The 15,202-nt window shown below is 36.0% G+C and overlaps 1 protein-coding gene and 1 pseudogene across 4 annotated transcripts in view; one reads left to right on the forward strand and one right to left on the reverse strand.

Moving 5' to 3' along the window:
• Polq (DNA polymerase theta) overlaps positions 1 to 15,202 on the reverse strand; it is a 158,658-nt gene that overhangs the window by 88,252 nt on the left and 55,204 nt on the right. For 3 of the 4 annotated variants that reach the window (XM_087209112.1, XM_087209108.1, XM_087209121.1), the window contains 5 exons: positions 13,017 to 13,221; positions 12,672 to 12,814; positions 6,399 to 6,592; positions 5,171 to 5,295; positions 3,671 to 3,914 (listed from right to left, as the gene is read on the reverse strand). In XM_087209112.1, the coding sequence (XP_087065238.1) occupies positions 3,671 to 3,914; positions 5,171 to 5,295; positions 6,399 to 6,592; positions 12,672 to 12,814; positions 13,017 to 13,221 (911 nt within the window). The remainder of the gene's footprint in view (positions 1 to 3,670; positions 3,915 to 5,170; positions 5,296 to 6,398; positions 6,593 to 12,671; positions 12,815 to 13,016; positions 13,222 to 15,202) is intronic. The other variant, XM_087209115.1, reaches the window with a different exon arrangement.
• On the forward strand, positions 7,257 to 9,982 carry LOC147830479 (cytoskeleton-associated protein 2 pseudogene; annotated as a pseudogene).

A 15,202-nucleotide genomic window follows, 5' to 3' on the forward strand; every position in this document is an offset into this window, starting at 1 on the left:
AAAAAAAAAAGACTGAGGACCTGTTTTTAATTAAAACCGAATAAAGAGATGGGTCAAGGGGATTTACCTCAGTGGTGCAGCCACCTGCCTCCCAAGCGCAAGGTCCTGAGTTCCATCCCCAGTACCAAAAAAGAAAGAAGAGAGAGAGATGGGTCAACTAAATGTGCCCATCTCCCTTACAGTTCCTTGCTGGGGAGAAGGCACCTTGCTGTAACCCTTCTGCAGGGCAATTTTGACTCTTAACAAAGCTACCTACCTATGCACTTAACTTCCAAAATCTCATGCTTAGGAATCCATCCTGATAAAATATTTCCAATAATATGAAAATATGCATGCACAGGGTAACTCACTGCAGATAACTGGAAATGGTAAAATATTGGAGACGAATTTTCCGGCTTTTAATGAACTAAGCACTAAAAAGAAACAGGCTGGCCAGATACACAAATTTCAACCCAGAAAATTAACATTAATACAATACTATATGTACTGAATATACATTGTTCAAATTTCACCAACTGTTTCATTTATGTCCTTTTTCTAACTCAATCTAGAATCAGATGACACATTAGTTGGCCCATGTCTTTATTCTAGTTTAATTAGAAGCAAGTCCTCAGTCTTTGTTTTTCAAGATCATGATATTCTTGAAAAGCACTGGCAAATTGTTTTGCAGGGTATATCCCAATTTAGGTATGTCTAATGTTTCTTTATGATTAAATTAACGTTAGATATTTTGCTGAGACTATCCCAGGAATACTGTATAACATAAAACTGTATTACTGAAAATCACTGAGTAGATTTTTAGGTGTTTTTACCACACAAAAAAATGGTAAGGATGTGAGGTAATATATGTTTTAATTATCTCAACTTAGCCATTCTACAATGAACACAAATTTCAAAACTATATGTGGTACATGATAAATATACATTTTTATTGGTCAATTTTTAAAAAATTAACTCATTTTTTGAAATACCCTAGGATAAATCTTGGCTCTTTGGTGTACTGCATGAAGCACGGGATGTTGGTTCATAAAGTTACTGGCATCGCTAATTTTGATCAATAAAGGTACCAGGCTTTCAGAAGGGGCACAGTCATGACAGCAACAACCTCATGATAACGTACAAGTAATCCCCAAGATATGCTTAGAAACAACAAACAAGTTTTTCAATTGAGCTTTTAAAAATGTATACTGCCTTCAGAAAACTTTCTGCAGGATTCAGAAGACTTTCTTCAGGATTATGAATCATTTTTGGTATGCTGTTACCATCCAGAGACACTTTCACATGTGATTTTCTTATCTCAATAACTATCAAGACCATTCTGTGCATAGATGTGTGTATCCAAAGATTCTGGGAAAATCAGACACTCCAGAAGTGCCTAATACTTTTGGAAGCAGTTTTTAAATCACATTCTATGTAGACTTCAGCCAGAGGAACTCCTCAAAGTGACAAAATTGCTAATTCTAAAACAGACCTAATTCTCAAATACATTGAGGTGACAAGTGCCAAAAAGCTGAAAATGTTTAATCTACAATGTCTCCTTCAGTCTTTGTGTCCTACAGAATAGGAACAGACTGCTGAAAATAAGAGCAATGAGAAGTACCAGCTAATCAGCTGAAAAGCTGACACAGGAAAAATGACAGAAAAGCAAAATCACAAGTCAGAGAGCACAGTACCAATGTACAGCAGGTTGAAAATCTACACATTTCAATAGCTTCTGTCAATAACACTGCTATACAATACAATAATTAATATTAGAATAATGACAAAGGGCTTACCTAATTTGACAGTTATCAAAAAAAGGTTAAAATATATTCGCTTTTAAAAAGTATAAAATATACTCCAAAAAGATTTTCTTAAAAACTATTACAAATGTTTTAATTATTTGAAAATATAACCTTAAATTATCTAATAAAATGAGCACCGGGCCGCGGATTTAGCTCAGTGGTTCCGGTGCCTGCCTCTCAAGCACAACATCCAGAGTTCGATCCCTGGTACCAAAAAAAATAAAATAAAATAAGCACAAATATGTAATGACCTAATGCAATCAAAAAGTGAGACCAGAAATTTCTGTGATGACACCACATGCATGCCTAACAAAACTCATGCACTGCAATCACATACTAAAATCATATGGGTTTAAGGGATTAAAAAAAACAACTTTGAGACGGACTATAAAAACATATGGAACTGGGCCGAGGATTTAGCTCAGTGGTTTCGCCACCTGCTGCGCAAGGGCAAGGACTCGAGTTCGATCCCTGGTTCCAAAAAAAAAAAAAATATATGGAACCGTATAACCAGAGCACTGATTTAAAAATATAATAATATGAAAACTACCACCGCAGTTAAATTTCTACAGGCATTCAAACCTATCATTAATTCTAGGCTACCTTTTCACTTTCACAGACAATAGGCCCTTCTGAAAGACATTCACTTCCAAAAGAGCCCGTGTTCATCAATACTAGAAACCTGACTTTCATTATACCATTATGTAGCATTATGGCTCTCACTAGTGAAGGTATAGTAAAAAGCTATGCTCCTCAAAACACAACAAAAAAAGCCCTTACAGTAAGAGCCAAAATTTGAACACAGGCCAGCATTCAACATCTAACAGAGACACAGAAACAAATGCCACTAATGAGGGCAATTTTCTGCCTCTTCACTTCTCAGCCCCCTTCCCATGTCAAATCTTAAGTTTGTAAAAGAGAAAAGGTAAATGGAGAAGGCAATATAAGATCTACCTGATTTTCCATAGTAGAATGAGTCTGAAGCTCTTCCTTGATTTTATGCTGAGTTCACCCCATTCAATGAACTGGTTAACACCTCCTCTACATACATGCACACATGCACACACAAAATAGTCAAGGAATTGTCCCTTCACAAACTATTTTGAGGGACTAGCGTTCCAAAAAACATTTCAGAAGAGCACATTTTAAAGTACTCATGACTAAGGAAAGTTTAGGCTGAGCCTAGATGTTAAGAATTAAAATTCAAAGCAGAAAGCATCAGTACGGTATATGATAGGTCTCCCACCACCTCAGCAGCTATTATGTACAGTAGCTGCCCTCTTCCTATGGTGCCTTGCCCCCTCCCCTGTGTGACATCATGCCAAGATGGTTGCTCCCACCAAAGAAGAAACCCTTCTTCCCAGTATGCCCCTGTTCCTGCCTAGAAAGTAACCTAATACTCGCTCACCTCCTACCACCTAGTGACATCATGGGCTCCTCCATTCCCTAGTCATTACCTCACTCAACCCCACCTCTGCCCCTATAAACCCCACCCCAGTCTCTATAAAAGACTCTCAATGCCCTGGCCATATTTCTTTTGTCACTCCTTTGTTCAGAGACAGCCCGGCAGATCTATTCCCATAATAAAGGCTTGTTGTGGCCTGGTCTGGTCTTGGTCTTCGGCCCTTTTACCTGACAGTATAGTCACTCAATCTATACCATTATGATCGTTTTAGAAATGGCTTTTCAATTACACAATATGTATAAAATGAATAAAATAAAATGTAATCCTCATGAAGGAAAAGGAAGCATATTTTCTTCCTTCCACTTAACACCAAGTATGTCATGAGATTATTATCTAAGAGGAAAATATTTTAATATTCTATCTATTACTTTAAAAACTGACATGCCTTGTCATTTCATATGTGTACAGAGGACTTTCTTACCTTTTGAAAGGCACAGCTTTTTGCAGAAACATCTCCACCTCAGCAACATTTGCTCTAGCAAGATCTGCCACAGTAAGGAAGCCAGAAGCATAGAGGAACCTGGCTCGCTGTGCATTAAGTAAGGACACCCGGACCAGATCACACAGCTCCCGCTGGATACCAAAGGTAAGACGCTTTTGAAACTGGGAAAGTAACAGCTCCATGTTGTGCCAGCCCAGACGGCTGGAAAACACTGTAATCATCCCTAGAACATTCACAGAATAAGTATTGAATTAAAATTTTCTTATAAACCAATTATCCATTTCTTAGATACGTTTTGGGGGTTCCTTTTTTTCCTGCAGAATTATAAGGTTTAACAAGGCCCAAGGGATAAATTAACGGGGAGGGGGGGAGCAGGCTCATACTGAGGGCCTAGTCAAATAATAAAAGGGCTAAATGCATTACATAGCATCTTTTTTTTATTCTTAATTTGAAATTTACCATTTGAAAACTGAGGTAGAGCACATAAACACAAACCAAACAAAAAAAGACATAATCCTAGTCCATCCCCCTCTCACTTTCTCTCTTTCTTACTTTCTTAAGGAAGACAGAACTCTAATAAAAAGGTAAAGGAGTCTTTCTACCTAGAGGAAAATGAGAGCTGATTTAAATATTTAAATGCTGAGAGAATTACAAAAAATGAAGTTCCCATGCTATTTTCTTCAAAGAAACTTCACTCAGCTCAGCAACTACACCCTCTTGAAATAAAGAATTCTGGCAACCAAGTGCCAGGTCATTATGAGAGTCACATTAACCCTAAATGAAATCTCAGACCTTTGATGTCCCCTCTGGCACTCCCTCATAGGCACATATCTTCACAGCAAAACTCTTACACATATAAATACAGCTTCTAGTAGCCCAGCATTTCCTCCCTAATGGCTTGAAGGATCCCTTAGTCAAATTAGACCCAGAATTTCCCTGTTTGCTTAGTTTAGGGGATATGAGTTTCACACATTATGGCACACTAGTGCTTCTTAAGAGAAGAAATAATATTTAGAACAGTGAGACAGAATCCACAAATTCTTCTCCATATGTCATTATTTTTCTCAACATATATTAATCAGTACTTTGGAAAAAGAAATACCACTGAGAACTTGGTTACTTCTTGCAACAGAAAAAATGGGGGTGGGGGGACTCTGTCACCAGGTTGCTCAGCAATGGGAGGGAAATAAGGCCCAGACTCTCAGCTTGTTGCCATATCTCTGTAGAGTACTGGGCCCAGAGGAGCCATAGTTTTAGATCTGATAACAGAGATTACAAAATGAAGGCAATTTTAGAGACGCTTACAGTATAATGGAATTTGAAGAAAAGTAATCTTTTTTTTTTCCTGGTACCGGGATCAAACTCAGAACCTTGTGCTTTTGAGGCAGGCACAACACCACTGAGCTAAATCCCAGGCCCATCTTAATGCCCTCAAACCACACAGTCTTAAGTAAATGTGAAACCTTTTGTTTAACTAACCTGCATAAATAGCAGCTGACTGCTGCAAAGATTGAACCTGTCCACGATTGCATCCGTATTTCTGAATAATTTCCTTTAAGGGAATTTCACTAATTAAATCTAATAGTACAAGACTGGTGAAAAACCTAAAAATAAATCATCAAAATATGTTAAGAAATCACTAGGTCAAATATGAAAGTACAATGTGTATTTCCTACCAAATAAGAACTAATAAGGTAACAGTTTACACACTCTGAGGATTCCTAATAGGAAACACAGGATTGGTGGATAATGACAGAGATCAATTTTTACAAAGTAAGTTCTGACATGTAGCAGTACTACAGCAAAGAACTAGCATCAATATAACAACAACAACAAAGACCTTTCTTTCAGCACTGCTAATTAATTTCAATAAATAAGACATGGTTGAAGAAATATGATAACACAAAAATTTAAAAGACCTAATACATAGTTATATGACAATCTAATCATATTTCAATAAAATGACTGAATATGATTATAAAATCCAGTTGCAATTTGAAAAACAACACTGACCTGAGTAATCCAAGGGTATAAATCCTTATAAAATATAAACTTGACTGTATTATAAATATTGTAGTACAAAAAAATAATTTTACTATATTTCAAAGGTAAATACTTATACAATTTTCCCATCTGATTTTTTTTTCCTTTCTCTTTTTTCGGGACTGGGGATTGAATTCACGGCCTCCACACTGAGCTATATTCCCAGCACTTGTTTAATTTCATTTCATTTCAAGACAGGGTCTCACTACATCACTGAATTGTCCAGGTTGGGTTCAAATTTGTGATCCTCCTGCTCATCCTCCTAGACTGCTGAGATTACAGACATGTACTACTATTCCGAATTCCATCTGAATCTTTTACTTATCTTTTCCCTGCTGGTACTGACATACACCTAACGGTGCTAGAAAGCACAATCCCAAATGAAGCCACAGCATATTGGTAGTTCTGATTCACATCTTCAAGAAAGGGAAATAAAAATTCTACTTTAAAAGAGCTTCATATGTAATGACTACTAAACTGTAAGCTGTAGGAAGAAACTCAAATATCAATAAATTCAGTAAATATAAAAAACTGAAAATTTTACTACAGTCAGCCAAAATTGTGAATTTTTTTTGACAGTGAAAGTGTCTACAATAAACTGGACATCTACTGTATGCCCAACGCTGTGTTGAATACTGCAGAGCCCAGGCTCCTTGGTGTTTACCTTTTGTGGATGGCCATTTGTCGGTGTTGTCTCTCAGTTCTGGCTACTACTTTTCCTTTCACACAGCGAGCCAAGAACCCTTCTTCAATTCCCACCAGCTCTGCCACCCTTTTCATAGAAGTTGGCAACTTTTCCCATAAACAAAAAAATCGATACCAATCAATAGTCGTCCAATCTTCAAACATAGGTGTAACCTACAAGAGGAGAGCAGCATCATGAATTGGCTACACAATCACATCACAGTGAATTAGGGATTTGACTCCATGGGACAGTGCTTGCCTAACACACATGAGGCTCTGGGTCTGATCACTGGGACCACCAAAAAAACCCAACCAACAAAAGAGAAAACTATTTCATTACAAAAGGAACATAAGTATAAATATATAAATATAAACTTCATAGGTAACACAAGCCCTCAACATTTATTCATAAACAACTAGAACAAAAGAAAGAGACCACCAAGCAGACAAACTGGATTTCATAGTACCAAATATTCAGAGTTGATATGTTACCTAAAATGTTCGAGATTCAACAAAAAATAATAAGACATGAAAGAAAGAGAAAGTATGTCCTAATACAGGGGAAAAAAAGTTGGAAAAAATAAACTTTGAAAGAGTCCAGATGTTAGTATAAGCAAACAAAACTTCAAGGAAGACATTATTAAATTGTCAAAGAACAAAAGAAAGTCATGCTTAAGAGAAGTAAAAGAAGGCATGATGCCCTGTCTCATCAAGTAGAATATATGCATAAGGAGGACAGTATGAAAATCAGGGTCAGATCAAAAGAAGTTTAGAAGTTGACAAACGCAATAACTAAAATGAATAATTAGAGAGCTCAACCATATACACAAACTTGTATAATTTAGAATAAACAACCATGAAGAGATACTGATAGAGATTATACAACTTGAGAGGGAAGGAAAAGTGAACAGAGCCTCAGAGAGATGTAAGAAACATCAATTGTGCCAACACATACATAATGAATCTAGAAAGAGACAGAAAGAAATAGAAAAAGTATCTGAAGGAAGTAAGGCTAACAATGTCCCACATTTGATGACACACGTGAATCTACATATCCAAGAAATTCAGTGAGCTCCAAGTGGGCTAAATGTACAGATCCTCACCAAGATGTAACGTAGTCAAAATGTTAAACACTAAATAAAAAGAAAGTCTTGAAAGCAGAAGGAGAGTGGGTGGCCCGGGCAGCCTGAGAGAGTCCGAGCCCTTGCAGGGAGCCCGGGCCGCCGTCGGCTATGAGTACCCCGGTCGTCCCCCAGGATCTGCAGCTGCCTCCGAGTCAGAGAGCCCAGACTTCCTTCAAAGAGCAAAGAACAGAAAAATTTAAGGAACATCTGTTAAAACAAAAATCACTTTTGACATATAAACAGGAAAATCAGATTTCCAGTAATAGAGCGATGACATCTGAAGGCCAGGTCCAAGAAGGGACAAAACTTCTGAAACTTAAAACAAAAATGGCAGATAAAGAAAATATCAGAAGACATTCAGAACGCACAAATGCAACAATGGAAAAGAATTGTATTCCCTTAAAGCCTTCTAATGAATTAACCAGTTCTACTACAGCAACTGAAACACATAATTTTGAGGATGATAATCAAACTCTGCAGTTGTTACCAATTACAAATGATTCCCTAAATCAAAATATGACACTAAGCCAGGCATTTCATCTTAAAAATAATGATAAAAAGAAACAGATAACTGCAGAAAAACCAAAGCAAGATGCTAACATGTTCAAGAAACCTGTACTAGGATGTTATCGTGGCCACATTGTTCAGTCTAAAGTTAATTCATTCAGAAAACCTCTACAAGTCAAAGATGAGAGTTCTGCAACAACAAAGAAACTTTCAACTGCTATCTCTAAAGACACAAAGCCTAAGTCGGTGAACTCCAGCAGTGTAACATTAAAAAGTGATAGAGCCTCAAATATGACCACTACCACTACATTTATGAGCACTACATCTCAGAACACACAACTTGCACAGCCTCCCATTAGAACCCACAATAACATCCAGAACAGGGTAAAACAAGACATCAGCAGAACCTCTGCCAATGTCACTGTACGAAACAAACCTCCTGTAAAAGGACTATTACAATCAAAAACAGTTCTACCTTGTGTCAAAACCATTTCTCAGTACATAAAAACAAGTAAGGCATTATCCCAAAACATAGCATCTGAACCTGTAGCCAGACCAGTTTCATTTACTACTACTAAACTGACAGAAAAGTCAAAAACCTTTGACCAAGGAAGACATACCATAGCAAAAACTACTGTGGATAGATCTGCTCAGCCCAAGGAAACTGCAGAAGAGAGAAAAGCTCATCTGAGGGAATGGAAAGCCAGCAAAGGAAGAGTGCTGAGAAGGCCTCCTAACTCAGTCGTTACCCAGCCTGAGCCAGAGAGACAAAATGAAAATCCAGTTAGGTCCTTTTGGACCACCATGGCAGAAGAGGATGAACAAAGATTATTCACTGACAAAGTCAACAAGACATTTTCTGAATGCCTGAACCTGATTAATAAGGGATGCCCAAAAGAAGAAATAATGACCACACTGAATGACCTGATTAAAAATATTCCAGATGCTAAAAAACTTGTTAAATATTGGATATGTCTTATCCGAATTGAAGCAATCACAAGTCCTATTGAAAATATTATCTCAATCTATGAGAAGGCTATTCTGGCAGGAGCTCAGCCTATTGAAGAGATGCGACAGACAATTGTAGATATTATAACAATGAAGAATCAAGAAAAAAGTAATTGTGGAAAAAACATTGAAGATGCTGATAGAACCAAGGAACAAATCCAAGAAATCAACATTGAAGATACAGGTGTTAATCTAGAGCCAGGAAAACCAGAAGTAGAAAATAAACGTATTAGAAATGTGGTATTTCAAGACTGTGAAAAACAGCAAGACGACAAAACAAAAGATCCACCTGACAGTTTTAAAACCCCAATACAGAAAATAGATCAAGTTGGTTAATTAAATATAACATATCTACTACACCATATTTGCAAAGTATAAAAAAGAAGATCCAACTTAATGAAACAAATTCTGCATTTAAAGAGCTGGAGTTTCTAACACCAGTGAGACGTTCTCGACGTCTTCAAGAGAAAACTTCTAAATTGCCAGATATGTTAAAAGACCATTATCCTTGTGTGTCTTCACTGGAACAGTTATCAGAGTTAGGTGAAACTGATGCTTTTGTATGCCGCCCTAATGTAGCACTGTGCCCTATATTCTCCGAGACTGATACCACAGAGGAGAAACGAAATTCCAGAAGGGAGTGAGGGATTTTATTTTTCCTGGGGTGTTTTGTTGTGTGGCTTCATATTTCCCTTGAACCTGGAGTTGGCCAGGTACCTAAGTATTCATGGAAGTAAGATCCTATATTGACCTTCATATCATAGGAGTTGTTCATCTATGTGTGGAAAGCTAATCCTATTAAGTCAATGTCAACAGACTGAGTTTTTCTTTAAGATAAGTAAATTTTATCAGTTTGTCTACCATGTTCCTTAAATATGAATAGATTTGTTATAATGTTAACTTGTTCGCTTTATTAAATGTCAGTACCGTAATGATGCATCATCAGAAAATGAGGTGTTCTAGATAAAATTTATATTACATGGGCATCTTTCAAAAAATTATGATACACTTCCCTGCCTTTAAACAAAATACTGACAATTCTTCTTTTTTTACCTTGATTTGATTAGCATGAAAATCAAAATTTAGGGCTGAGAGCTAGGCATAGTGGAACATGCCTGTAATCCTAGCACTCAAAAGGCTGAGGCAGGAAAATTGTGAGTTCAAGGCCAGCCCGAGCTACTTAATGAGACCCAGTATCAAAAACAAAAAACCAAAAAATTTGGACAGGGAATAAATCTCAGTGATAAGAGTGCATGCTTAGCATGCCTGAGGTCCTATGTTCAATACCTAACATCAAACAAAAAAAAAGTAAAAAATTGTAATGTGTAGAGGTAATCCCTTAAGTATTAGAATATACAGGGTTTAGCTTACTTTTCCACCAAACTCATGTTATTCAGACTGCTGTGCTCTGTTGCATCCCTTGACCAGCCTATGGCTCTTCTGTCTCTTCCTCTGTGACAGTCTGTATCTATTGTTTTTGCCTCTGTCTCTTGATTATAACTGAGTTTGCAAAGGAAAGGTAGTTAACTGGATATAATTGGATACCCTATGTCTAACTGAGGTATTTCTTGAAGTGTAAGAGGAAAAAAAAGGTGCTAAATTTAGTGAATAATAAAAACTTTACATCTAATCAGAGTTTTTTTGTTCTATTTTTTGCAGCTTGGTTGACAATGTTAAAATTTTAACTTTTGTGACTTCATTTGATAGTTTATAAACTATATTAGAGTTTGGGAATGAAATATGCATTTAATCATTGTAGTTTAGTTAGCATTTCTAAAATAACCAATATTTACACTTGCTTTCTTCTCCATAATATAAAACCTTCACTGTTAAATCATGTCCACTGGGACATGATTATGGCATACAGTAAAGTTTTCCCACAAATACCACCAATAAAATTGTTTTATAAGATTCAAACTAATACTTAAATGGCATGCATCCTCTATCAACTCTACAGTTTCAAATAAGTGAATACTAAAAGATCAGTTTAATAACTACATGTGAAATATGAATCTAAAGAACACATACTTAGTCTTATGTTCATTCTGTTTATTAATTGTCTTCTCATTCTAAGAGTAGGACTTTTATTCCTAATATGTGTACCTAATATGTATACAATAAAAATATCTATACAGTGAAAAAAAAAAGAAAGCAGAAGGAATAAAACAAGCACAGTACTTAATAAGAACCCAAGATTAAAAGCTAACTTCCCATCAGAAACAATGGAAGCCATAATGCAAGGAAAGGGCATATTCAAACTACTGAAGAAAAAAAAAGAAAAGAAACCTGTCAATCAAGAATTTTATATAAAGGAACGCTATCTTTCAAAACTAAAGACATAACAGAGAAATTCCTAGACAAACAAAATCAGAAAAATTTACTAACAAACTTGACTTAAATGCTAAAAGAGCTCTTCAGGTTGAAAGCAAGTAACCCCAAATAGCAATTACACACAGAAAAAGAGACCCAATAAAGGTAACTCTACAAGTATATATAAAAGACATATAATTGCATAATTCCTTTTTCTTCTCTTGATATATTTAAAGTCAACTATAATAGGGGAACAAAGGTAGTCTAAACATTTTCTCTCTGCTCAGTATAGTGTTTTTTATTGAAGGAGATTTCATGATAAGCCTTTTTCATTCTAATGTAACTTTCAATTTTATCCCCCATTTTTTACTTATTAAAGTGCATGAGGGGCGGAGATGTAGATCAGTGGCACAACACCAGTCTGGTAAGCGTGAGGCCCTGAGTTCAATTCCTGGAAACAACAAATAAATAAATAAAAATAAAGTGCACGAATCTGGTCTTAATGGACAAATAATTTCTAGTTAGGTTCTTGCTAGAGAATATGACCTCAAACTTTATCCAACTTATCAAAATCTTTATTATATTCATGGAGGATAACCAAATGTAAACAAACTTAAATTTTCTAGTTACATTTATTTTACAGATTTTATCAAAAATATAAGTCACAGGGCCAGGGATTTAGCTCAGTGGTTCCGGCGCTTGCTTCGCAAGCGTAAGGTCCCAAGTTCGATCCCCGGTACCCAAAAAAAAAAAAAAAAAAAAAAAAATATATATATATATATATATATATATATATGTCACAGTTTATCACTTTAGGTCTAAATTTCTCTTAGGCAGTAAAATGCAATATTTTTTACCTTGCAAATACTAATAAAGCAAGTCAATTGTCTCTCTCTGCTTTAGTTGTTAGGAAATTCAGAACTGAAGTTGGCAAGAGCAACTGAATGTGACCAAACAATATGCCTGTTTAACCACTGCATGAGTTTTACATTATGGTTTATCTTTAATTTTCTGATATTATTGTCCTTTGCTATTCTTGTATATGTTGTAAAATAAATATTTTTAGAAACTGCCTCAAATACTTTTTGAAAGGAGGCTGGAGAAAATAGAGCAAAGGAAAAGGTCACTAGAACAGTTAGCTTATCATTGGGAACAACTCTCTTCTTGCTTCTTCTCTGCTCCCACCACCAGTAACCCAGTCAAGCAAAACAGGCAAGATATTCCCTTAGGTTATCCTTGATGGTCAGGAGTCTATTTACATCTCTTCTCCCTATTTCACAAATATAGCAGTTAAAAGAACTTACCAGATAGACAATATGAAGATCATTTTCTAAAACAAAGCCCTTCATCGCTCTTTGAAGGTCAGCAAAAATATCTAAGGTATTAGTTGGAGAAAGTGAAGAAAAAAGAGTAGCTGTACCAAGATGTGTTGGATGATATGCATTTCCTGGTTTGTGGTGGGGAAACAGAGCAAATATTAAAAATCAAATAAAACAAAACATGGTCTTTCTGTACTTCATAATTAACCATCTCAGCTCTGATAAATTTTACAAAGAGATCCTTATCCAGTGTGCAGAAGTTTATGAGTAACATGAAAAAAGTTGAGTGAAAGATGAAAGAGAAAATTGCAACTGAGAATTGACATTTACCTTCTGTCGCGTCACTGGGTTCTGTAATCTGGATAAATTCATTTTCCAGCAGCCACATCACACAGGCTTCAATCGCTCCAAGTTGAACAGAATCTTGATTTTTCTGAATTCCCTGCTTCCTTTCTTTCATACTTGCAGCCAAAAATGTGCAAGAAGCATAAATCTGCATATCTTGTGATGTACTTGCCATTCCACTGACTATTATCTGATAAAAAATGTTTGAAAATTTCTGTAACTTTTTTTTTCTTGCAGTAAGGGGGATTGAACCCAAGACCTTTGCACTGAACTATATCCCCAGCCAGCCCTTTGTTTTCATTATTTATTTTGAGGCAGTGTCTTGCTAAACTGCCCAGGTTGGGCATGAACTTGCAATCCTCCTAACTGACCCTCCCAGAGTTAAGAGATTACAGGGTGGGCCGGGGATTTAGCTCAGTGGTTTCCTTGCCTGCTGCACAAACACAAAGACCTGAGTTCGATCCCCCATACCAAAAAAAACAAAGTGATTACAGGGTGAGCCACCATGCCAAGCTCTGTAGCTTTTTTGTAAGGTATGCAGGTCTTCGTGATATATATTAAAATATTCTCAGAAATTTATGTACAGACTCTCTTTAGTAACTTTTCTTTTTGGTACTGGGGATCAAACTCATGACCTTGCGCTTACGAAGCAGGCATGGTGCCACTGAGCTAAATCCCTGGCCCTCTTTAGTAACTTCTCCATCATCACTTGCTGCAAATTGTAGACTATAGATGTTGGTAATATGAAAAGTTTTCCTTAAAAGTAGATGTAAGCTTAGTGCGGTGGTTCACACCTATAATCTCAGCTCTTCGAAGGCTGATGCAGGAAGATCACTCCGATTTGAGGTCAACCTGGGCTATCTAGTGAGTTCAAGGGCAGCCTAGGCTATATAATGAGACTCTGTCTTATAAAACAACAACAACAAAAAAAGTAGATACAATACTTTCTTAGAAACAAAAGTAAATGAATCATTATCCATCTAAAATTTTAGAACTAACAACATATACAAAGGAAGTAGTATTGGTTTATGACCATGAACCAAACAAATTCTTTTTCTCTTTCCTCTAAAACACATGGATGTAGGGCAGGGGACTTAGCTCAGTGGTTTTGCTGCCTGCTGTGCAAGCACAAGGACTGGAGTTCGATCCCCAGTACCAAATAAATAAATAAATTAAATTAAATACATGGACATAAAAGAATGCTACTATTGAACACTTCCCACCCACAACAAGGGTGGGAATACGTGCAAAAACACTATGAAGCTGGTTGCATTTTGTAGATAGTATTTTCCCACAACTGTCTTATTATATATACTAAATTGCCTCTTGCCTTTTTTCACTTAATATATATTGGACACATATAAACAGGAAAGTAAAAAGTAAAAAGAATTAAGATGCAATATATATATATACCACTTCCCCACATTTATTATGTATCACATATATAAATATCATATACTAATAATAAAAAAGGGAAAAAAGTAAATAGAGCTCTCTTGTTCTTTGTAATGACCACAAAGCATGGTTTTGCAAAAATTTATTTAGTATTAATGACATTTGAGTTTTTCCTAATCTTTTTTATTACTATTAGGGCTATAATAAACATTCTTATACATTTAATTTGATTTAATTTCACAAATATATCCCTGGGTAAAATTCCTAGATATGAAACTGCTAGACAAATAAGTAGGTGCATTTTTTTCCATTAAGTTTATTGGTACATTTTAGGTATACAATACAGTTACATTCATCGTTGGGATCTTGTACCTTTACATGATGTATTTTGGTTCTTATTTTTTCCCCATTCCCCCACCCTCCCTTCACCCCCTCCACCCTTTCCTATTTACAAAGACTTTGTTTCCATTTTTAGTAGGTGCATTTTTAATTTTAGAGGATAGAATGAAGTTGCCCTCCGAAAGAGCTTCAGCAGTGTATGAAAGTGCCTACTTTCAACACCCTTCCTCAACTAATATTATCAAATATTTTCATTTTTTTTCAAACTGATAATGGGGAAAAAAGTATGAGTAGAAGTACAGTACCACTACTACTAACACTGAAACCACTACCAAAGCATGCTGAATGAACACTTACAACGCTAAACAGGGATTACCTTTGAGGGCTCTGAGTAGGAGAAGGTTTTATTTTGTCACTTTAGATTTTTTAGATTTTTC

The sequence above is a fragment of the Heterocephalus glaber genome, unplaced genomic scaffold, assembly GCF_053883595.1.
Source record: "Heterocephalus glaber isolate CG9 unplaced genomic scaffold, H.glaber_assembly_v1.0 deba00000122, whole genome shotgun sequence".
In the NCBI taxonomy this organism is placed as follows: Eukaryota; Metazoa; Chordata; class Mammalia; order Rodentia; family Bathyergidae; genus Heterocephalus; species Heterocephalus glaber.